We start from the raw sequence: 25081 nt of genomic DNA, 5'->3' as shown, positions 1-25081 counted from the left end.
TTGATGGTTGCATCTGTGAATGAACTACCTCTGCCAGACCCAATTGTAGCTGTGACCAAGCCGCTGAGGCTCCAAGTAGGAGCCCTCCATTCTGAGCTTCTCTCGTTTTGTGTCCTGGCTAAAGCTGTCAATCCTGTGTTGCTGGGTCTGCCCTGGCTCCAACTACATGCCCCAGTCCTAGACTGGAATTCTGGAGAGGTTCTTCAGTGGGGTCCCGGGTGTCTCAACCGTTGCCTGGTACAGATTCGTTCGGCTCAGCCTCCTCTGCCTCAGTCCTTGGCAGGATTGCCTGGTCATTATTCTGCATTTTTGGATGTCTTCAGCAAGAAAGAGGCGGAATTGCTGCCACCACACCTGGCGTATGACTGTATTATCGACCTAGTTCCTGGTGCATCCCTTGCCCATGGTAGGGTATAAACTCTCTCCTTGCCAGAGACTCTGTCCATGTCCACCTATGTTAAGGAGAACTTTGAGAGGGGCTTCATACGGAAGTCTTCCTCCCCGGCAGGAGCCGGGTTCTTCTTCGTCAAGAAAAAGGATGGTTCTATCCGTCCTTGCATCGACTATCGGGGTCTCAACCAGATCACGGTAAAAAATAGGTATTCGTTGTCTTTGATTTCTGAACTGTTTGATCGAATATGCGGAGCCAAGATTTTTTCAAAGCTAGACCTGCGTGGGGCTTACAACTTAATCCAGATTCACTGGGGTGACGAATGGAAGACAGCATTTAACACCCGTGACGGACACTATGAATATCTAGTAATGTCCTTCGGTCTCTTCCAAGAGTTCATTAATGACATCTTCCGTAACCTCCTCTATGTATGTGTTTTGTTCTATCTTGATGACAGCTTGATTGTTTCTCCAGATCCAATGACTCATTGGAGACATGTCCGTCAAGTTTTGCTACGGTTAAGGGAGAATCGTCTGTATGCCAAGTTGGAGAAGTGCGTGTTTGAGAAAGATGCTCTACCCTTCCTGGGCTACATCATCTCGAATCCAAGGTCTCAAGATGCATCCTGAAAAGGTAAAGGCCATTCTAGAATGGCAACGCCCTCAAGGCTTGAGGTCCATACAGCGCTTCCTGGGATTCGGCAATTTCTACAGACAGTTCAGTCCAAACTTTTCCTCACTGACCTCTCCTATTTCTAACCTCACCAAGAAAGGCATGAACGCCAAGGTGTGGACTCCAGAAGCGGAAGCCGCATTTAATAGCCTGAAGAGTGCCTTCACGTCAGCCTCTATACTCCATCATCCAGATGTTTCTCGACAGTTCTCATTGGAGGTGGACGCCTCCTCTGTCGGTGCTGGTGCACTCCTGTTCCAGAGAGGTTCCAAGGGCAAGTCAATAGTATGTGGTTATTACTCCAAGCTCTTCTCTTCCGCAGAACGCAACTACTCGATTAGGGATTGGGAGTTACTGGGTATCAAATTGGCTGCTGGAAGAGTGGAGACATCTTTTAGAGGGTGCAGTTCATCCCACCTTGATATTCACGGACCACAAGAACCTCACCTATCTCCAGACGGCCCAATGACTGAATCCCAATCAGGCCAGGTGGTCGCTGTTCTCTGCCTGGTTCCAGTTTGAGCTTCACTACCGTCCGGCTGACAAGAATGTGAGGGCCAATGCCTTGTCCAGGTCGTTCGTAACAGAGGACACTATGGAATCTCCACAGAATATTATTAATCCGTCCTGCATCATTCCTGTCAACCCTCTGCAAGTTAGAGACATTCCCCCGGGAGGATTTTTGTGTGTCTGGCAGACAGTAGAAGAATCCTCCACTGGGGACACAGTTCTAAACTGGCAGGTCACGTGGGTGTCCCCTAAGACCCGAGACTTGAGCGCTTGTCAGTTCTGGTGGCCCACGCTGCCCAAAGACACCACAGACTTTGTTTCCTCCTGCACAGTCTGCTCAGCAAATAAGGTGCCCACTCCAAACCAGCGGGCCTGCTCCAGCCGCTGCCTGTGCCCGATGCCCCCTGGAAGCATATTGCTATGGACTTTGTCACGGACCTGCCTCCCTCTGAAGGGATGCATTGTGGTCTGGGTGGTGGTTGACCGATTTTCGAAGATGGCTCACTTCATTACGCTGACCGGTCTACCTTCTGCATCTCGACTGGCCACCTTTTTCATCCAACACATCTTCCGCCTGCACGGCTTGCCTAGGCTTATTGTGTCTGATCGGGGGGTTCAGTTCACCTCGAAGTTCTGGAGAGCCCTCTGCGGACTCCTCGGTGTGAAGTTGGACTTTTCCTCAGCCTACCATCCTCAGTTCAATGGTCAAGTCAAGAGGATCAACCAAATCATGGAGAACTACCTATGACACTTCATCTCCAAGCAGCATGATGACTGGGTGCAGCTTCTTCCTTGGGCCGAGTTCTCGTATAATAATCATACTAGCGAGACCACAAGTAATACACCATTCTTCATAGTTTACGGTCAACACCCACGTCTCCGTCTCCCTTTTCCGGTGTCCGTTATGTCTGAAGTGCCCGCAGCTGATTCTGCTTTTAGGGACTTCTTGCGGATCTGGCAGCAGACCAGATCCTCCATTCTGCTGGCGGTGGACCGCATGAAACGTAAGGCAGACACAAAGAGAAGAGAACCTCCCCAGTTTTCTCCAGGTACCAAGGTCTGGCTGTCCTCCAGAAATATCCGGCTGAGGGTGCAATCTTACAAGTTTGCTCCCAGGTTCCTCGGACCCTTCGAGATCTTGCAACAAATTAACCCGGTCTCCTACAAGCTTCGGCTGCGTCCTAACCTCCGGATCCCCAACTCCTTTCATGTTTCTCTCCTGAAACCTGTGGTCCTGAACCACTACTCTAAAACTCTTAGCCCTGCAGTGGCCCCCAGCGGTTCTTCCAAGATATTTGAGGTTAAGGAGATCTTGGACACCAAAAAAGTAAGAGGAAGAACTTTTTATTTAGTAGATTTGAGGGGGTTTGGTCCAGAAGAGAGGTCCTGGGAGCCAGAAGAGAATCTCAACGCTACTACCCTCATTAAGAAGTTTCTCTCTCATTCTGGTCCCAAGAGGAGGGGGCGTAAGAGGGGGGATACTGTAACGTCTGTGGTCGCTGACCACGAACTCCTACCATCCAGTCAACGCACTTCTCTCCAGAGATGTCTGCACATGCGGTCCTGTTCCACAGTGACCACCAGGGTGCGCTCACGAGCTCAGTCAGCCTTGGAGCGCACACTGGTGTGAGATTGAGCTGATTGCTTCCAGCGCACCCTGGACTATAAGAAGGGCTCTGCCCCTTCCTATCTTGCCTGAGCCTTGTTGTCGTTATCCTAGTATGTCTATGCAAATGGTCTCCTAAGTGTTTTCCAGTTCCCAGTGTTTCCCGTTACTGCTTCCTGTAACCTGTATCCTGCGCTATCCTGGTCAAGTGCCATGTTGAGCTGAAGTCATGCTGTGCTGTGTTCCATGCCTGGCGCCTGCCTGCTGCCTAGTCCCATCCGAGCCTGTCTTGCTACTGTCTGAGCTACCACAGGTACACTATACGAACTATAGACTGTGACCTGTGTCCTGTTGGCTAGCTGCTATACAGTCAAGGCAGTACGGTCCAGTGGGTTCACATACCCAACGTGACACTGGGCTTGGTTCTGGAGCTGTATGTATGTCCTGAGCTTTGTTCTGGTGCTGTATATATGTAATGATCTTGGATCTGGAGCTGTATATATGTATGAGCTTTGTTCTGGTACTGTATATATGTAGTGAGCTGTGTTCTGGTGCTGTATATATGTAATGAGCTTTGTTCTGGTGCTGTATATATGTACAGAGCTTAGTACTGGAGCTGTATTTATGTACTGAGCTTGGTTCTGATGCTGTATTTATGTACTGAGCTTGGTTCTGGTGCTGTATATATGTAATGAGGAGCTTTGTTCTGGTACTGTATATATGTAATGAGCTCGGTTCTGGTGTTGTGTATAGAACTATATTGCTTGTAAAATGTACAAATGTTTTTATGCTCGAGTTACATAAAAAAAATATGTGGAAAAGAAATGACACGTCATTGATTGGTAGAGAAAAGAAACATGGCGAGGGGGAAAGAGATGCCCCAGGTGCTGGAGAACTTTGCTACGCCTCTGCTTGCTCGATTTGCATAACCATACGGCTCATCCTTCTTGGTGTTGCAGTTGCAATGTTGAGGAGTGTATATAGTATTTTTAATTAAAATTAAATAAAATGTAAATTTTTAATGGGAACATACTGTGATGCATTCTTTATAGATGATATAGAAAAATAATTTCGTATAAATAATTTACTGAACAAAATTGAGTAAAAGAAATTACGTCAATATGTAAATTATGTCCAGACTACCTGATGTTAACTAAAATTTACTGAACGAAGTTTAGTAAAAACAAAACTGAACATCCGTCCCAAACTGAAGCTTAATCTGTAACGCAATATTTTCGTACGAAAAAACTGTAGTATAAAAATGAGTAAAAACAAAACAAATGTCCATCATCAACTGACACTAAGTCTGTAACGCTATATATTACCACTAAAAAAACTGTAGTAAAAAAAATGTACTACTATAAATTTTGACTAAAACTATAAAGCTACAGTGTCACTAACTGATGCTAACTGCAATGCTGTATATTTTAATAAAAAATATGCTACAGTAAATTTACACTAGCTGTAGAAGAAATGTATAGCTAAAACTTCCTAAAATGCTCTGTATTTTTTTTAAATTACAAAACGGACGTCAGAAAACCTAAACATCCGCTACCCTAACGCCCTACCTATGCAGGCACTAGCTAAACCTAATCAGCTAACTTACTTAAACATCCGCTACACCTAGCTATACACTAACTATATACTGTAAATATATATATATATATATATATATATATATATACACATATATATATATATATACATATATATATATATATATATATATATATATATAGTTTTATATAAAAAAAGGCCAAAAAGAACCTGCATCGACAAATTACAAACTGAGGCTGATTATAGACTAAGCACTCAGTGGCCAAAGGGCGCACACAGGAACATCATGAATGAATGAACTAACTGTATTACGCTTTATTAAGCAAAAAGACTAACTACATATATTTGATTTAAAAATTTTCACATATCCTCCATTTGGAAAGTGACACTGAGCAGGGCAGGTATGACCATGTGTTTATTTTGTCAATATGTAGGTGTTTCTTCAGGTATCCCCGAGCTAGAAATTTAGACAACAGACCATCACATTCGATTGTGAATGACAATTCATCCGAGCAATTTCTTTTTGCTCTAAGATATTGACCTATTGGGATACCCCTCTTCAGAGCAGGGGGGTGATGGCTATCCCAATGGAGAAAACTATTTGTAGCTGTAGGTTTGCGACAAATATTAGTTTTAGAGGGGTATCCCAATAGCCTATGCCAGGGCCAGGGCGACAGAAAGGCAATTCATCCGAGCAATTTCTTTTTGCTCTAAGATATTGACCTATTGGGATACCCCTCTTCAGAGCAGGGGGGTGATGGCTATCCCAATGGAGAAAACTATTTGTAGCTGTAGGTTTGCGACAAATATTAGTTTTAGAGGGGTATCCCAATAGCCTATGCCAGGGCCAGGGCCTTCTTTGTGAATCCACTCATACGATCACTCGAACTACTAGACCCACAGGCTCCCCCTCAGTCATTAGATGCATCGGAACCTATGATGCATGCTCCTCTCAAGTAAGGAAGATTTTAGAAAAATATCGGCCCATCTTACGGGCGGACTCTGACCTATGTGATCGTATCTCTCCTATTCCTAGTATAACATACAGAAGAGGAAAGAACCTACGTGAATACCTTGTTCACAGTCATTATTCCAAGCCGTCACCCACCTCTACATGCTGGCTTAAAACAACCGTTATGGGCTCACATCCCTGTGGGAGATGTTCTTTTTGCCCTTATATGTATACCACCAAAAGTTTTTGCAATGTCTTGCATAACAAGACATATCAAATTAAACAATTTATGAACTGCCAGAGCAGTGGTGTAGTGTACGTAGCGAAATGCCCCTGTCCCAAGTTATATATAGGAAAAAACGATACAGGAACTTAGGAGAAGAATCTCCCGACAGTGCTTTTCAATAAATGGAAAGGAGGATACACCGCTGTCGAGATACGTCAGATCTCTCCATAATGGTGATACTCGGGTGTTGAAATTTTGGGGTATATCTAATGGACTTAATGAGGGTTTTACGTTTGCAGCTTTCATCTAATGAATAAACCATTTGCTGCCTAAAATAAATAAAAGAAACCATATACAGATAGATTTATGTCTGGTTAGGTTTATTAATTTACATATGATCTCTCTTGGGCCGTGTTGTAATACAAGACGTATGTCCCCGACTGAGAATTCGCTCTTGTCAACACATCTCTAGGAACATAATTACTCTGTAGCTCTGACTACTCTATTTTTAGCAAGCCGTTTTTTTGTCTTTATTTCTCTTTAATTATTGGTTAATGCATCTAGATCTGATGCACAGCAGTGGCTCACGTCATGGTCACAGACCTGCCTGATGTTCTAACAATTGAATCGCCGCTGTCCAAGTGTGCTGATTTGCCTACTCATGTTATAAGCGGCGCTACTATGGAGAGTTAGTATGTGATGCATATGCATGAAGCAGATATATTGATGATTCACCTCAATTGCTCCCCTATTGGTCGCCTCTGGTGCCCATCAGAGAGGGGAGGGGGCTTGTCCTTCCTCCCTGGACACTATTGGACAGCGTCGGCATGCGATGATTGGCTCTCGGTGTGGCGCTCTGACTGGTCCACTGAGATGTCGGTCGGGTTGATGGGAGGCTCAGTCGGTTTGACGGGCCATGATTAGTCCATTTGAGATTAGCTGCATCTTCCAGGCAGCATAACACTGTCATGTTTTTTCGGCGCGCTATCATAAGCCCCTGAACCCCTGAGGACGCTGCCTCGTGTAGCGAAACATGTCGGGGGGGCTCTGACACTTTTAATTTTAAACTAATGTGTGCCTCCGTTGGTCCTCACTGATATACCGCTTGTTCAGCCTGGCGTTCTGCAGCCGCCAGGCAATATTGACAAAATAAACCCATGGTCATACCTGCACTGCTCAGTGTCACTTTCCAAACGGAGGATATGTTACAATTTTTAAATCAAATATATGTAGTTAGTCTTTTTGCTTAATAAAGCGTAATAAAGTTAGTTCATTCATTCATGATAGTTGGGTTAAAGGGATTTACCTGCTGGTAGCAGTTTTTGTATATATAAACAGCAAAAAGCTGCAACGATCGCCAGTGCATGGGGGCCAAAATGGCACCTTGGACGATGAGTAAAGATGGCCTGCTGTCTAAGAACATGGTGACCGCTTAACGCTCCAACGTAACTGTACATGGCATGTTGTTGATAGGTTAAAGTATAGAAACACCTTCCTATTATGTTTTCTGCCGGAGTGACGCTTGTTAAAATGTTTTTTTTTACAATAATTTCTGTATCTTTTGTCCAATGCACCGGTATGGATCGATTACAAGTTTTACAGAACGATAGATGGAATTGTTAACAACCTAATTTGAAAGGGGAAACCCGCAATGATCAAACAGAAGTTTGTAAGATAACAATATAATATATTTCTTAAGGAGGCTTGTGAGTTTCCACATAGTGACTATTGGCTCAATCAAGGGGTAAGATTTGTCTCGCAATTGTTTCACTAAGGGGAACTCAAATATTCTTACGTTCCTTAAGAACATTTTTATATTCGATAGATTTTGCTGTTTGATCTTTGCTTCCATCAAGTTGTACATTTGGTCCTGTCAAGCAGGGTCAGATATGAGTTCATAGTTCAGGATTCTAAACGTTTGGCTTCCTTGGTTTCAAGTATCTATTTGCCCAATGTCTAACTTCTAAACTATACAACTATTTACAGATAAAGATTGTCATGGATAAGCCGTTGCCATGTAGGGAGAAGTGGCCGTCTGATATTGGGGAATTGGGGATAGATCAATGGAAAATGGTGATTGGGACTATTTTCAACATGTCTTTTAGCGCAACTTGAAAAACCTATTGGTTTGTCATCAATAGGTTACATTATTACCCAGACAGGCTGTACAAGCTGTGGGCAAGAAATTCTTTACACTGCTCCAAATGCTCATTGGAGCCTGCCAATTTATTGCATCTTTATTGATGATGCCAAAGATACTGGCATCGGGTTATCATTGTTATTAAGTATACGTTCCCTGTTGAGGTTCCTCCAAATTCCTTTAGATAAATCTTGGAAAGTCGACAAGGACTAAAAGGCACTGAGCAGGTGATTACGGCTCTAAGTAGGGTCCTGATGATTGCTAGAACAGTATTGTTGCAAGTATGGATGTCCCCAAACAAACGTTCAGCTATTGCTTGGAAAGAAAAAATTTCACGCTCAATGACGCTCGAAAAAAACAATATACAACAATAGAAAGCGAAACGTTAAATTTCGGTTAATCTGGTCCGAAATAGAATGTAAAGTACAACCTGTTGGAGATAAATCTCTTAAAACACAGAAAAGGGGAGACCTCCATGTCATTCATAGCCTGATCTTGCGAGATCACGCTGTGCAAACTTTACCGAAGTCCCGGGATTGTGAATAGACATCGCGTCCTGGCTGGAGGTGATGTCTATTCACTGTCAAGACACTTCAGTAAAGTTACTGTGGGTGTATGTGACAGCACAGCATGATCTCGCTAGATCATGCTGTGCTGAGTATGAATAGAGAGAAGTGTTATCTACATTACAGTGCCGATCACATTATGTAGGAGATAGGAAACTTATAATGTGGTGACAGAGCCTCTTTAAATATAATCTGGATGTTATTTTTTTTTTTGTTTCCCCCTCCTCCTCTCTCCTTGTGGGTGGGTAGGGGGTGGTTTTAAGTAAAATTTTATTTTGTATGTACAATTTTCTATGTTGTCTAATATAAAACAACAAAAACGAGTCAAACTGTTTATATTAGCATGCTTATCCACACCTAGTGGGAAATTTATTTTTGTTTACTTTTTGATCCATTCATTCACGATGGGTACAAGTATTTTATTTCAAGTTAAGAATTGGTAAAGTATATACTTAACACATTAAATTACTCTAAATGGGGCTGAAATTTACCTTAGATATTTATTGTTGAGGGTACACATTTGGACATTTGGGCGTTTATCAAGTGCAGCCCTGTACGGAGGTATTGCTATAGCAGGATTAGAAACCTGTAAGCATGTCAGGGGTTGTAATGGTTGTAACTGTGTGTCAAACACAGTTTATTTCAGAGAATTCACCATAGTATTCAATCTTAACTACGAGTTTCTAAAACTATCAGTTAGTGAATCTGGAAGATTTATTTTATTCATCAGGAGATTTTATTTTATATGATCTTTTATTTCTAAAAAACATATATGAATAACAATACTTTATTTAAATTTGTGTTTCTCTATATAAAACATACAGGCGTTTGTAATAATTTATGACATACAGTATTAAATTACACAGTAATTTCAGATCTGTCATTGTTAACATTGTTTACTTTATTTATAGGTATTTGTGATTTTGATTGTCTGTTCTGTGTCATTGGCCATCGCTTCAGGTTTTTGGGCAAAGTGGTTCCAGGAAAAGCACAGTTATATACCACCATTAACCTTGAACACTACTCCAGCTTACAGCGCTTTCCTCGTCTTCTGGGGCTATACAATACTGATGGGCACCATTGTTCCAATGTCAATGTATATCACGTAAGGACATTCAGGAGTATGACAATACAGTACCACTATATATAACAAGTACAATATGTTGGACCTTCCTGTGTTTCCTCAATAAAGTTATGGAATCATAATGGAAATAAAGTGGTGTTTAATTTCCATATTCTGGGAGTATTCTATATCAGGCTGCAAGGCATACTATTTAATTAAATTATTTTGCCAGTTTATTAGTATTACAGGTTGAAAGTGAAAAGACAGCAGTAGAATGTTGGAAATATTTTATATTAATGTATTCTTTATTTTATACTGTCTCATTGTGAAATATGTTGCAGGCAGTTATTAAATGCCATTTACCTCCCTGCTGTTTTCCTCTCTTCTGAGGGAATGTCTGATAAGGTATAATTTAACAAAGTGTTGGTTGAAATGACAGTTCAGCCAACTTTCTGAAAACTGAAGTACTATCCAATGCAACACTAATTTAAAGGAGTATAAGATGATTTGGAGAAAATAATGCCCTACAGTACTTTGATAGAATAGCAGCTGCCCTGGGGCCACTTCGTTCTGCTGATACTGGGGTCAGACCTCTACCAAGGATAGGCCATCAATGTGGGAATGCTTGATACCCTGGACAATTTCTGAACAGAGCAACCTAACCTTAGCAATTCCAGCAAAAAAAATAAATAAATCAAGTCAACTCTCCACTGGCAGTTTCACCATCATTTTCCAGAATATAATGGTTATATCTTTGTCAATTTGGCCAGATCTAGATACCATCTCAATTGTAACTTCTGCATACTTTTCAGAATATTTTCAGAATATACTGTACATATTAAGTTTATCATCTCATTGCTTGGTACCATTATTTTAGTGTGATTATCTTTTACATTTCTCTCTCCCAGCTTAACTTATAACTTTTAGCTTCCCTATATTATTGAAGGAACGCTCCATTCAAAAATGATAAATCAGCCATCACATTCTGTTTATACGTAATCATGACCTGTACATTGTACTTAACTGCATATTTTCTACATTGCAGCATCAAGTGACTGTTATCTCCATGAGTCAGATTTTTCCTGGTCAGAGCCTAATTCAGCCATATGTCAGTTACCTCTCCCTACATAGATGTCAATTGGTAACTAAGCCCTCCACTTTCAGGCAAAATGTAAAACTTGCAGTTGGAAAGTGGGGTTTATACATCTTTAAGGTTCACACATAGCATAAACACTGTGGAATTTCTGGCCGGATCTTCTGTATGGAAATTCTGCAGCATTTTTGCCAAATAAATTAACATACTGCAGATTAAGAATCCGCACCGCAGGTCAAAATCTGCACTGCTTTTCTGCATATTTTTTATGCAGCGTGTGGATGAGATTGTTAAAATTTCTTCTTTTTTGCTGCTACTGTAATACGCTGCAGAATTTTCGCACAGAAAATTGGGTCAGAAATTCTGCAGTGTTTACACTATGTGTGAACATACCCTAACAGTTTACAAGCCCCATCATTACTGGTGTCCTCTTAGTATCTTAATTGAGGGATATAATCATTGTAAATGTCATAGTAAATCTTCTTTACTGACTTCTAAGCAGCTCATCACAGTGCTGCTATGTTGTTATGGTAGCTCAGGCTTCAGCTGGGGGACACCTTTCAAGTAAATAAAACTTTGGGGGCTTGCAGAGCTCGATGACTGTAGCCAAAAGCTGAATTATAAGCTTCTGCCTACAGTGACACTTTAAGGCTTTATTCAGAGTAACGTGAGTCAAGGGGCGCACATAAAAATAATGATCTATTAGCCCATGATCACCCTCGAATATAAGAAGGGCCCTGCCTCTTTACTCCTTGCCTGAGCGTTGTTGTTTTTACCCGTGTTAGTTTTGCAAACGATCCCTTAGTGTTATCTTGTTCCCGTACATGCTACCTGTATCCTGTATCCCGTGCTACCTTTGTTCCTGTGCCTTAGAAAGTTGGAGTCGTGTTGTGCCACCGGTCACGCCTGCTGTCTTACACCACGCCTGGTGTCTGCTACCAAGGTCCCATCTGAGCCTAGCCATTGCTACTGTCTGAACTACTACAGGTACCCTTGTGCTTGGACTATATATACATTGATTTGGTACACTGTTTGGCCAGCTGCTATCCCGCTACGGCAGTACGGCCCAGTGGGTCTACATACCCAGAGCTCGTGACAGTACGCTCAAGTTATGGACCCCACTAATTAACCCAAGACCTTGACGACATCACAAGTCATGCTGGCGGATATGCTAGTCTGCCAATTACAACAGGACCAACTCCTCCAGGCGGTGAACGCCATTACACATCGGCTGGATGCACAAGCTGCAGTCATCACAGCACCCGTTCCTGTTGCTCCGGCTGGTCCATCTGCTACACCTCCTGTCAGTTCCAGTGCTGACGATTCTCACTGCCACTACCTCCTCGCTACGACGGAGACACGAGGACCTGCAGGGGATTTCTGAACCAGTGTCAGATCCACTTTAGCCTACATGACAGAGCATTTTCTTCTGATGGTGCAAGGATCGCATTTATAGTCTCACTCCTTACTGGCAAGGCCCTAGCATTCTATCTGGGAACGTCAGGGACCAGAGACCTGTGACTTCCAGTGTTTCCTGCAGAATTTTCGCATGGTATTTGAGGAACCTGGATGAGTCTCCTCAGAAGCTGCATATCTTTTGATCCTTCACCAGGGGGACACCATTCAGTTCCGCACCCTGGCGGCAGAGCTGTCCTGGAACAATGAAGCCTTGGTGGCTACATTCTGGCAGGGACTGTCTTTTAAATTTAAAGACGAGCTTGTCGCTCATGATCTGCCACCTACCCTGGATGACCTCATTCTTCTAGCACCCGTATTTACATGAGGATCCGGGAGCGATCCCAAGAGGTTCGTCGGGAGAGAAGATTCTCTAAGCTGGCCCCTACCTTCCAGCGAACCATGTTGCCCTCACTAGTTATTCCACCAGAGAAGCCTATACAGGTGGACTGGCTCAAACTGTCTGCCCAGGAGAAACACCACAGATGCTCTTCGGGACTTTGTCTGTATTGCGGCCTCGGAGGCCATGTTGTGCGTTTGTGCCTTCAGAAGCCTAAAAAACTCCAATTCCTAGGATTGGTTGTGGAGACAACCCTAGGTGGAATGGCGGTAAATAGAAAGTTCTCCTCGAAACAGTCCATTCCCGTGACCATAGTGTCTGGTGAAATGACGCACCGGGTCTCTGCCTATCTGGACCCAGGGTCCGCAGCAAACTTCATCCAAAAAGACTTAGTGGATCTTCTCCAGTTGCCCACAATCCCTCTGGAGACGTCTTTGGCTGTTGCCTCGGTGAATGGACTGCCTCTGCTCGACCTGATCCTATCTGAAACCAAGCCACTGAAGCTTCAAGTCGGAACCCTTCATTCTGAACTAATTTTGTTTCTTATTTTGCCTAAAGCTGTCAATCCTGTCCTACTGGGCGTGCCTTGGCTCCGACTACATGCCCCAGTCATGGACTGGAATTCCAGAGAGGTTCTCTAATGGGGCTCCAAAAGTCGCAGCTGCTGTCTGTTACAGATCCATCCTGTCCAGCCTCTTCTGCCTCAGTCACTGGCAGGATACCCCCTCATTTCTCTCCGTTTTCAGATATCTTCAGCAAGAAAGAGGCTGAGACGCTTCCTCCACACCGGGCGTGGACGGTTATAGCCTCTTTCCTTGCCGGAGACTCAGTGTATGTCAGTCTATATCAAGGTGAATCTGGAGAGTGGCTTCATACAAATATCCTCCTCCCCGGCCGGAGCCGGGTTCTTCTTTGTCAAGAAAAAAGACGGATCTCTCCGGTCTTGCATTGACTACCATGGTCTCAATCAAATCACGGTCAAGAACAAATATCCGTTGCCACTAATTTCCGGACTATTTGACCGCATACGAGGAGCCAAGATTTTTTCTTACTCAGACTTGCATGGGGCTTACAATTTGATCCAAACCTGTTAAGGTGACGAGTGGAAGACAGCGTTTAACACCCAAGATGGGCAATAGAATACCTGGTGATGCCCTTCAGTCTGTGTAATGCTCCCGCGGTCTTCCAGGAATTCGTCAATGATAGATTCCGAGATCTCCTCTATGTCTGTGTTGTGGTCTATCTCAATGATATTCTGATTTTCTCTCCAGATCCAACGACTCATCGGAGGCATGTTCTTCAAGTTCTGCTGCTTTTATTGGAGAATCGTCGGTATGCCAAGCTGGAGAAGTGCGTTTTTGAGAAGAATTCTCTACCCTTCCTGGGCTACATCATCTCGAATCAAGGCCTCAAGATGGATCCTGAGTAGGTAAAGTCTGTCCTGGAATGGCCACATTCTCAAGGCCTGAGGTCCATACAGTGATTTTTGGGATTCGCCAACTTCTACCGGCAATTAATCCCAAACTTCTCTTTACTGACGGCTCTCATCTCTAACCTCACCAAAAAAGGTATGAACGCCTAGATGTGGACTCCAGAGGCAGAATCTGCATTCAATAGCCTTAAGAGTGCCTTCACGTCAGCCTCGACCCTCCATCTTCCTGACATCTCGACAGTTTTTGTTGGAGGTGGACACCTCCTCTGTTGGTGCAGGTGCACTTTTGTTCCAGAGAGGTTCGAAAGGGAAAGCAGTGGTATGTGGCTATTATTCAAAAAAAAATTCACTGGCCATCAAATTGGCTCTGGATGAGTGGCGATATCTACTAGAGGGCGCAGCTCACCCCGTCCTGATATATACAGACCACAAGAACCTCACCTATCTCCATTCGGCCCAATGGCTGAACCCCCGTCAAGAGATGATCGCTCTACTTCACCCGGTTCCAGTTTGTGCTCCACTACAGTCCTGCTGACAAAAATGAGAGGGCCGTTGCCCTGTCCAGGTCGTTCGAAACAGAGGATACCGTGGAGTCTCGGCAAAAGTATCATTGATCTATCCTGTATTGTTTCTGTTAATCCTCTGAAAGTTAGAGATGTCCCTCCGGGAAGGACTTTTGGGCGGTTGGCAGACAGGAGGAGAATCCTTCGCCGGGGGCACAGCTCCAAACTGGCTGGGCACGCTGGTGCTCGTAAAACCCAAGATCTGATTGCCCGTCATTTCTGGTGGCCCACGCTGCCCAAAGATTTTGTGAACCTCGTGTCTCGTTCTGCACTGTGTCTGCTTCCAACAAAGTTGCTCATTGCAAGCCTGTCGGTCTGCTCCAACCTCTGCCTGTGCCCAATGTTCCCTGGCAGCATATAGCAATGGGCTTTGTCACAGACCTCCCTTCCTCTGCAGGATGTATTACCATCTGGGTGGTGGTAGACCGGTTCTCTAAGATGAATAATTTTTTTCCGCTGACCGGCCTACCTACTGCTTCTTGACTGGCTAAACTCTTCATCCAACACATCTTCCGCTTACATAGCTTGCCTCCGCATATCATGTCTGATCAGGGGGTTCAGTTCACCTCGAAATTCTGGAGAGCACACTGTAAACTCCTAGACATGAAGTTAGAATTTTCTTCACTCTACCATCCCCAGTCCAATGGCCAAGTCGAGAGGATTAACCAAATCATGGAGAATTATCTTCACTACTTCATCTTCACGCGGCATGATGACTGGGTACAGCAAGTGAGTCCACTGCTTCTACTCCATTCTACATTTTGTACAGCCAACATCCACGAATCCCTCTTCCTGTTCCAGCTACATCCCAGGTACCCGCAGCTGACTGAGAATTTTTACAGGTCTGGCAGCAAACCCGGTCCTCTATTCTGCAGGTAGTCAATCGCATGAAGAGAAAGGATACTAGGAGAAGAGAACCTCCTCAGTATCTGCCGTGTACCAAAGTCTGGCAGTCCTCTAGGAATATCCATCTAAAGGTGCCTTCCTACAAGTTTGCTCCCAGGTTCCTCGGACCCTTTGAGATAGTGCAAGAAATAAACCCTGTCTCCTATGAACTTTGGCTGCCTCCAACCCTCAAAATCCTCAACTCTATTCATGTGTTCCTCCTGAAGCCTGTGGTCCTGAACCGCTATAGTAAGACTCGCGGTCCCGCAGTGGCTCCCACCAGTGTTTGAGGTTAAGGAAATCCTGGATTTCAAAAAAGTAGGAGGAAGAACTTTTTTTTTGGTGGATTGGAAGGGGTTTGGTCCAGAGAAGAGGTCCTGGGAGCCAGAAGAGAACCTCAATGCTCCTACCCTCATTAAGAAGTTCCTCTCTCGCTCTGGTCCCAAGAAGAGCCCCGTAAGAGGGGGGATGCTGTAGCGTCCACGTCGGCAGACCGTCGGGATTACACAGCCCCCCATGTAACTTTTAATGTAACAGTATTGAAGAAAGAATATTTTAGAGAGTCCTATGAGTATATTTTAGAGTGTGCTATGCAAATATTCAAATTGACTCATTTGCCCATTTAGACAAAACTTTTTAAAGGGGTTGTCCCACGTTGAAATATAAAATTTCTCTGTTCAGAAGAAACTGCAACTAGTGCGCTGATTCTTATTTTCTGGCCTGCACAATAGCAAGAATCAGTCCGCGTTGAAAAAACGCATAAAAAAACACTTGATGCTTAAAAAACTGCTGAAAATCAGAGGCTGTTTTCCCTTGAAAACAGCTCTGTATTTTTAGTTTGCCGTGTGAACATACCCTTAGTTTGCTAATGGGAAATGGGTGTAGTAGTAGCCATGGTGATGACTAAACTTGTCTCTATAGACATACAAATTAGCAGCTGGAACCAAGATTATTACAGCTAAAACTGAAAAAAACTACTGTAAGGAGAGAAATAACTGACTGCTTGAAGTCTGGGAAAACATGGACATCACCAAATGCTGAGGTTCCACCTTTGAGATGTTTTGCCAGGCCTTTACTGCAGCCCTCAGTTGCTGCTTGTTTGTCTTTCTGACTTCAGTTCTATCTTCATTAACCCCTTAGGCCCCATGCACACGAACGTGCTTTTGCGGCCGCAATTCCCCCGAAAATCCACGGGAGAATTGCGGCCACATTCATTCATATGGGGCCATGCACACGACCATGGTTTTCATGGTCCGTGCATGGCCCCGGAGCCCGGACCGCAGAAAGAACGGCAAGCCTTATTACGGTCGTGTTCTGCGGTCTGACCTCATTGAAAATGATGGCCGCGGCCATGTGCACAGCCCGCGATTTGCGGCTGTCACTGCGTGGCTGGCAGACCCGGAAATCACGGCCGTGCACATGGCTACGGTCGTGTGCATGAGGCCTTAATGACCGGGCCTGTTTGTCACTAAACCCTTTCAGGACCAAGGGTCATTGATGCTTCAATGACCAGCCTAAATTTAAAGTTTTGTCATACATTTTTTTAAACTGTCATTTTTTAAACTGTCATAACTTTTGAACTACTTCGGATAACTTCACCATTTTTTTAGGTGTTTTTTTTTTAGAACAAATCACACTTTCAAAAAATGTATATTTTTACTACATAATCAACACATATTTTATATTACAAACAAACAATTGATCAAAAAAGTGCCAGATTTAGTGTCATTTACTAAATTACACTAAATAGTTAATGTATGAATTAATTAACTAACTAACAATGTATTATCACGGTAACTAACCTACTATTCCTGGCTGCCTATTCTAACACTAAGGGACACAGGGAATACAAAGTATATACTTTCTATATACTTTGTAAATGTGTGTGTGCGTGTGTGTGCGCGCGTGTGTGTATATATATATATATATATATATATATATACATACACTAGTATACACACACACACAATTGTATGTAATGCTTTTATTTACTTTTCTTCTGTCTTCTCCTCTCCGAAACACTGTGACAGAGCGAAGGAGGCTGAGAGAAGATGACAAGTGGGAAAAGTTTGTTTGCAAACAAACTTTTCAGAGATCACCATGATTGGTTAATCAAGGTGATCACATGCTCTGTGTCACGGACACAGGGCATGTGGACCCACTATGCCGCTCCGCCGTAGCGGGGAGGCAGCTGACCAGGTCACAGTCTATGCGAAAGTCAATGGCAGACAGTAATGCTTGGGTACCTGAAATAGTCCGGACGGTGGCTGTGGCTACAGCACGGATGGAGGCTTGTGCGGCAGGTGGCGCCAGATGTGGCGGGCAGTATGCGATGAAGCAGACGACACTGGACGTGGCAGACGACACTGGACGTGGCAGAAGACACTGGACGTGGCAGAAGACACGACTCCAACGCTGGTAGGCACAGGAACTGGAACAAATACGGATTACAGGAACGGGTAACAGGGCACAGGTAACAGCTGGAACGGGAAACACTAAGGGACCATTTGCGAGACAGACTGGGATAGACTAACAACACTCAGGCAAGGATTAGAAGGCCTGGGGCCTTCTTATAGACCAGGAAATCGTGGTAATTGATGATGATGACGACTTCCTATTTGCGCGCGCTGGCCCTTTAAGGCCGGGCGCGAGCGTGCGCGCGCACCCTACGGGACACAGCCGAATGGAGCGGAAGTGAGTGCTGGTGTCTCCTAGGAGGGAGATGGGGACCAGCGCTCATGGATACATGGCTGCGGCCATGGACGCTACAGTATCCCTCCTCTTACGCCCCCTCTTCTTGGGGCCAGAGCGAGAGAGGAATTTTTTAATAAGAGCAGGAGCGCTGAGGTTCTCTTCTGGCTCCCAGGACCTCTCCTCAGGACCAAACCCACTCCAGTCTACAAAATAGAAAGTCCTTCCTCCTACCCTTTTGCAGTCCAGGATCTCTTTTACCTCGAATATATCAGAAGGACCACTGGGGGCAACTGTGGAACTAGAAGTCTTGCTGTAGCGGTTCAGGACCACTGGTTTCAGGAGGGACACATGGAAGGAGTTAGGGATTCTGAGGGTAGGAGGCAGCCACAGTTTATAGGAGACAGGGTTGATCTTTTGCAGAATCTCGAAAGGACCAAGGAACCTGGGGGCGAACTTGTATGAGTGTACCTTCAAGCGAGTGTTCCGAGAGGACAGCCAGACTTTAGTCCCCGGAAGATACTGAGGCGGCTCTCTCCTCTTAGTATCTGCCTTTCGCTTCATGCGATCTATTGCCAGCAAAATAGAGGACCGGGTCTGTTGCCAGATTTGCAGGAAGTCCCCATATGCAGAGTCAGCAGCGGGTACCTGAGATGAAGTCGACACAGGAAGAGGGACTCTGGGATGTTGACTGTACACGATGTGAAACGGAGTGGAAGTGGTGGACTCACTTGTGTGGTTGTTGTATGAAAACTCGGCCCATGGAAGAAGCTGTACCCAGTTATCGTGCTGTGAAGAGATGAAGTGGCAGAGATAATTTTCCATGATCTGGTTGATCCTCTCAACTTGCCCATTGAATTGGGGGTGATAGGCAGAGGAAAAGTCCAAACTCACATCCAGTTGTTTACAGAGGGTTCTCCAGAACTTAGAGGTAAACTGAACCCCCCGGTCAGACACAATGTGAAGAGGCAAGCCATGCAAGCGAAAGATGTGCTGAATGAAGAGACTCGCCAGTCGGGGAGCAGAAGGTAGGCCGGTCAGCGGGATAAAATGTGCCATCTTAGAGAACCGGTCCACCACCACCCAGATGGTTTTGCATCCTGCTGAGGGAGGAAGGTCTGTGACGAAGTCCATTGCGATGTGCTGCCAGGGGGCACTGGGTACAGGCAGAGGTTGAAGCAGGCTGGAAGGCTTGGAGTGAGTCACTTTGTTAGAAGCACACACACAGAGCAAGCAGAGACAAAGTCCAGAACATCTTTAGGTAGCGTGAGCCACCAGAAGTGATGGGCAATCAGGTCTTGGGTTTTACGGACACCACCATGCCCAGCTAGTTTAGAACTGTGTCCCCAGCGGAGAATTCTTTTTCTGTCTGCCAACCGAACAAAAGTCCTCCCCGGTGGGATATTTCTAAGCTGCAGAGGATTAGCGGTGACAACGCAGGATGGGTCTATGATAGTCTGAAGGGACTCCACCGTGTCTTCCGTCTCAAATGATCTGGACAGGGCATCGGCCCTCACATTCTTGTCAGCGGGACGGTAGTGGAGCAGAAATTGGAAACGGGTGAAGAACAGCGACCACCTGGCTTGACGGGGATTTAGTCTTTGAGCGGACTGAAGGTAGGTGAGGTTCTTGTGGTCGGTGAAGATCAGGATGGGGTGAGCAGCGCCCTCCAGAAGATGTCTCCACTCCTCCAGGGTCAATTTTATAGCCAGTAGCTCCCGATCTCCAATGGAGTAATTGCGCTCAGCAGAAGAAAACAATCTTCAGTAGTAGCCACATACCACTGCCTTTCCTTTGGAGCTCCTCTGGAACAGAAGTGCACCTGCACCAACAGAGGAGGCGTCCACTTCTAGTGAGAACTGCCGAGACACGTCAGGGTGATGGACGATTGAAGCTGAAGTGAAGGCTTTCTTGAGGCTAATGAATGCGGACTCTGCCTCTGGAGTCCACACCTTGACGTTCACACCCTTCTTGGTAAGGGTAGAGATGGGAGCCGTCAGAGAAGAAAAGTTCGGAATAAACTGCCGGTAGAAATTGGCGAATCCCAGGAACCGTTGTATGGCCCTTAGGCCTTGAGGACGTGGCCATTCCAGGACAGACTTTAGTTTCTCTGGGTCCATCTTAAGGCCTTGATCCGAGATGACGTAGCCCAGGAAGGGCATAGACCTCTTTTCAAAGGTGCACTTTTCCAACTTGGCATACAAGCGATTCTCTCTTAGTCGCAGAAGAACTTGACGAACATACCTCCGATGGGTCATCAGATCTGGGGAGAAAATTAAAATATCATCGAGATAAACTACAACACACATATAGAGGAGATCTCGGATGATATCATTAACGAACTCCTGAAATACTGCGGGAGCGTTACACAGTCCGAAGGGCATCACTAGGTATTCGTAGTGCCCATCGCGGGTGTTAAATGCCGTCTTCCATTCGTCACCCCGGCGAATCCGGATTAGATTATAAGCCCCCCGCAGATCTAGCTTAGAAAAAATTTTGCCTCCACGTATGCGATCGAAGAGCTCGGAAATAAGTGGCAACGGGTATTTGTTCTTGACCGTGATCTTATTGAGACCACGGTAGTCAATGCAGGGTCGAAGAGATCCATCTCTCTTTTTAACGAAGAAGAAGCCTGCCCCGGCCGGGGATGAAGATTTTCGAATAAAACCCCTCTCCAAGTTCTCCTTGATATAGGCTGACATCGATAAAGTCTCTGGCAAGGAGAGAGGATATACTCGGAAGAGAAGCATTGGGGACCATTTCAATGGGACAGTCATAATTCCGATGAGGAGGCAACGTCTCAGCCTCTCGTTTGCAAAAGACATCCGCAAAACTGGCATACTGAGATGGTAGACCGGAAAGTGACTGAGGCAGAGGGGGCACAACTGGACGGACTTGTGACAGGCAATGGCTATGGCATCTGGAACCCCATTGAAGAACCTCTCCAGAATTCCAGTCAAGTGTCGGGGCGTGTAGACGGAGCCATGGCAGACCCAGCAGGATAGGATTGATAGCCTTGGGTAGTACCAGGAAGGTGTTTTGTTCTGAGTGAAGAGCTCTGACCCGTAGTGTCAATGGCTCTGTGATGAGCATGATCGGATCAGGTAATGGTAGACCATTCACGGAGGCAAAAGCCAGGGGTTTCTCCAGACGGACTGTGGGTAGACGAAAACGATCCACTAGATCCTGCTGGATGACATTAGCAGCCGCTCCAGAGTCAAGATAGGCGGAGAAAGGATGTGATGTCTCTCCGGTGAAGATGGCCACAGGAATCGATAATCAACCCTAGGTACTGGAGTTTCCCGGTTTCTGTGGACATTGGTGCACAAAATGACCCTTGAGGCCACAATACATACATAGTCCAGAGGAGCGTCTGCGCTGCTTCTCCTGTTCAGATAACCGGACTCTGTCTACCTGCATGGGTTCTTCAGGTAGCGCACTAGGAGTGGACAATAGTGGTTTCTGGACTGATGGTGCTGGTCTGTGGACCCGGCTCTCCTGTCAAACCTCTTGAGAGCGCTCCCGGATTCTCATATCAACCAGGGTGGCTAACAGGATGAGGGCATCCAAGGTAGAAGGAAGGTCGCGGACTGCCAGTTCGTCCTTGATATGAGCGGAAAGTCCCTGCCAGAAGGTCGCCACCAGTGCCTCATTGTTCCATGCCAACTCGGCTGCTAGGGTACGGAAGGAGATAGCATACTCCCCTACAGTGGAGCCTTCTTGCTTGAGGGTCAACAGAGTGGCTGCGGCAGAGGATGTTTGACCCGGCTCCTCGAACACGGCACGAAAGGACTGCAGGAACAAGGCTAGGTCCGCGGATACAGGTCCTTGTTGCTCAAAGATTGTGTTCGCCCATGTGAGGGCCTTGCCAGCAAGGAGGGAGATAATAAACGCCACTTTGGCCTCCTCGGAGGGGAAGAGATGAAGCCGTAGCCTAAAATGCACCGTGCATTGATTGAGAAATCCTCTACATGCTCTGGGGTCACCGTCGTAGCGAGGAGGAAAAGGCAGAGGAACTGTGGATCCGGGACAAACAGGAGGAGCAACAGGCAGTGGCACAGCAACAGCTTCAAGAGGAAGAACCGGAGGTGGAACAGCGAGTCGATCCAGGCGGACCATGATAGAATTCACCGCCTCAAGGAATTGATCCTGACGTGTGCGTAGGTCATGCATCTCTGTCTGAATCTTCTGGACTGCGGTCTTGGGCTGGCCAGCGGGTTCCATGGCCTGAGCGTACTGTCACGGACACAGGGTATGTGGACCTACTAAGCCGCTCCGCCGTAGCGGGAAGGCAGCTGACCAGGTCACAGTCTATGCAAAAGTCAATGGCAGACAGTAATGCTTGGGTACCTGAAATAGTCCGGACGGTGGCTGTGGCTACAGCACGGATGGAGGCTGGTGCGGCAGGTGGCGCCAGACGTGGCGGGCAGTATGTGATGAAGCAGACGACACTGGACGTGGTAGACGACACTGGACGTGGCAGAAGACACTGGACGTGGCAGAAGACACGACTACAACGCTGGTAGGCACAGGAACTGGAACACATACGGATTACAGGAACGGGTAACAGGGCACGGGTAACAGCTGGAACGGGAAACACTAATGGACCATTTGCGAGACAGACTGGGATAGACTAACAACGCTCAGGCAAGGATTAGAAGGCCTGGGGACTTCTTATAGACCAGGAAATCGTGGTAGTTGATGATGATGACGACTTCCTATTTGCGCGCGCTGGCCCTTTAAGGCTGGGCGCGAGCGTGCGCGCGCACCCTACGGGACACAGCCGAATGGAGCGGAAGTGAGCGCTGGCGTCTCCTAGGAGGGAGACGGGGACCAGCGCTCATGGATCCATGGCTGCGGCGTCGGGAGGTGAGTAAACCCGACGGACCGCGGCCATGGATGCTACACTCTGTTGCCGAACCAATCGGTTCGGCTGTCAGAGAAGAGGTTGCTGGGGAGCCGGGGACACTGACACCGCCGGCGTCAGAGCGCTCTCCTCAGCGTTATGTCCGCAGAAGCAGAGGTCTGCAGATTCACGTCCTACAGATTGTCGGCATGAAAGTGTTAATGACCAAGCCAGATTTTGAAAATCTGGTATGTCTGACTTTACCAGAGAATAACTCTGCAATAATTTTGCATATCCAAGTAATTCTGACATTGTTTTTTCGTCACATGTTGTACTTTATTTTAGTGGTAAAAGTAGACTGATACAATTTGCGGACATTAATTTAAAAATACAAAAATGTATGACATTTTGTAAAAATTAAATTTTTCCCTATTTTGAACTGCAATACATACATACTGTACAATGTTTTTTTTAATTAAATAAATATTTCCATCTCTTTACCCTATTTTGGCAGCACTTTTGAAAACAAAAAACTTTTTGAGCAATTTATAAGACTTACAAATGTAATAATAATTTTATACATTTTGAAGTACATTTTGTTTTCCTGCACCAGGCCAAGTTTTCAGTGGATCATAGGTGTCAGAATGATGGAAACCCCCTTAAATGACCCCATTTTGAAAACGAAACCCCTTAAGGTGAATTATATAGGGACACTTGAATGAGGTGAATGGCCAGTTTTTTGTACCATATCCAGGATTTCCGGACAGCACTGTTAGGGTATGTTCACACGCAAACGCAAAATACGTCTGAAATTACGTAGCTGTTTTTGCATGTACTCGTGTTTTTCGCGGCGTCTTTCAAAGATGTAATTGGAGCTGTTCTTCATTGGAGTCAATGAAAAACGGCTCCAAAAACGTCCCTAGAAGTGTCCTGCACTTCTTTGACGCGGGCGTAATTTTACGCGCCGTCTTTCGACAGCAACGGGTAAAATTACACCTTGTATGAACAGAACATCGTAAGACCCATTTCAAGCAATGGGCAGATGTTTGCAGACGTATTGGAGCCGTCTTTTCAGGCGTAATTCGAGGCGTAAAACGCCTGAATAACGTCTGAATATAGGCCGTGTGAACATACCCTAAGGCTGCAGCATCTGGTCTGCAAGGTCCACCCCACCCATGAATTTATTGTTGTCCTGTATGCAAACAGGCTTACGGACAGTACTAATACTCCCGCGTACAGGAATGTGGCTACTGCTGCCTTGATGAATATATGTAAGCATCAGGACATCTCTCTTGTCACACAATTCCTCATTACAAAGTCCTCTGATTTCCCCAGCTTAAAATTTTTGGTAGACCAGGGACTTTTTGATTGTGGCGTATGGTGCCACAGGCCACAGTTAAACTATACCCCTTATCCAAAAGAGGGTGCAAAAGGTCCCAGACAATTTTTCCACTGCTGTTGATTGAAGGAGGGCATTCTGGAGGGACAATTTGGGAGTCTTTGCCTTCATACACCCTTTCACACAGCTTATATATTTTCAACCCGAATCGGGCCCTCTTATTTGGCAAATATTGCCTGAATTGTAGTCCGCCATTGAAATGGACCAGGGACTCATCCAGGGTGATATTTTTTTCTGGGGTATATGTCTCCGCAATTTCCCATTTAAATCATTTAAAAGTGGCCTAATTTTAAAAAAGCTGGTCATGCTGTCGTCACCGCTGGGTGAGCAAATTCCACTGTCAACAAAATTAAAGAAGCGCAGTATGGTCTCAAAGCGCTGCCTTGTCATTACTTCCCTGTACATAGGGATGTCGTACAGGACATCAGAAGTCCAATAGGACCTAATCATTGGTTTCTCTACTAAACCAATGTTCAAAAGGAGGCCCAAAAATGTAAAAATGTCTGCCACATCTACTGGGCGCCACACTCTTTTTTTGGCGTAATAAGATGTGGGGTGACTTGTGATAAATTGAGCAGCATATAAATTGGTCTACTCAACCATCGGGAGTAATAATTCCTCTGAGAAGAAAATTTTAAAAAAGTCCTCCTCCCTAAACCCCTCGGTGCTGATTTGGATGCCCGTCTCAGAATTC

The 25081-nt window shown here is 45.4% G+C and overlaps 1 protein-coding gene across 1 annotated transcript in view; it reads left to right on the top strand.

Moving 5' to 3' along the window:
* Nucleotides 1–25081, top strand: part of ATP8B3 (ATPase phospholipid transporting 8B3) — a 761685-nt gene that overhangs the window by 322506 nt on the left and 414098 nt on the right. The window contains exon 11 of the mRNA XM_075852305.1: nucleotides 9532–9725. Coding sequence (XP_075708420.1) covers nucleotides 9532–9725 — 194 coding nt within the window. The remainder of the gene's footprint in view (nucleotides 1–9531; nucleotides 9726–25081) is intronic.

This window comes from Rhinoderma darwinii, chromosome 1 (genome assembly GCF_050947455.1).
Source record: "Rhinoderma darwinii isolate aRhiDar2 chromosome 1, aRhiDar2.hap1, whole genome shotgun sequence".
Lineage (NCBI taxonomy): Eukaryota > Metazoa > Chordata > Amphibia > Anura > Rhinodermatidae > Rhinoderma > Rhinoderma darwinii.
The sequence above is the reverse complement of the archived record's forward strand: the minus strand, read 5'-3'. Positions and strand labels throughout refer to the sequence as shown.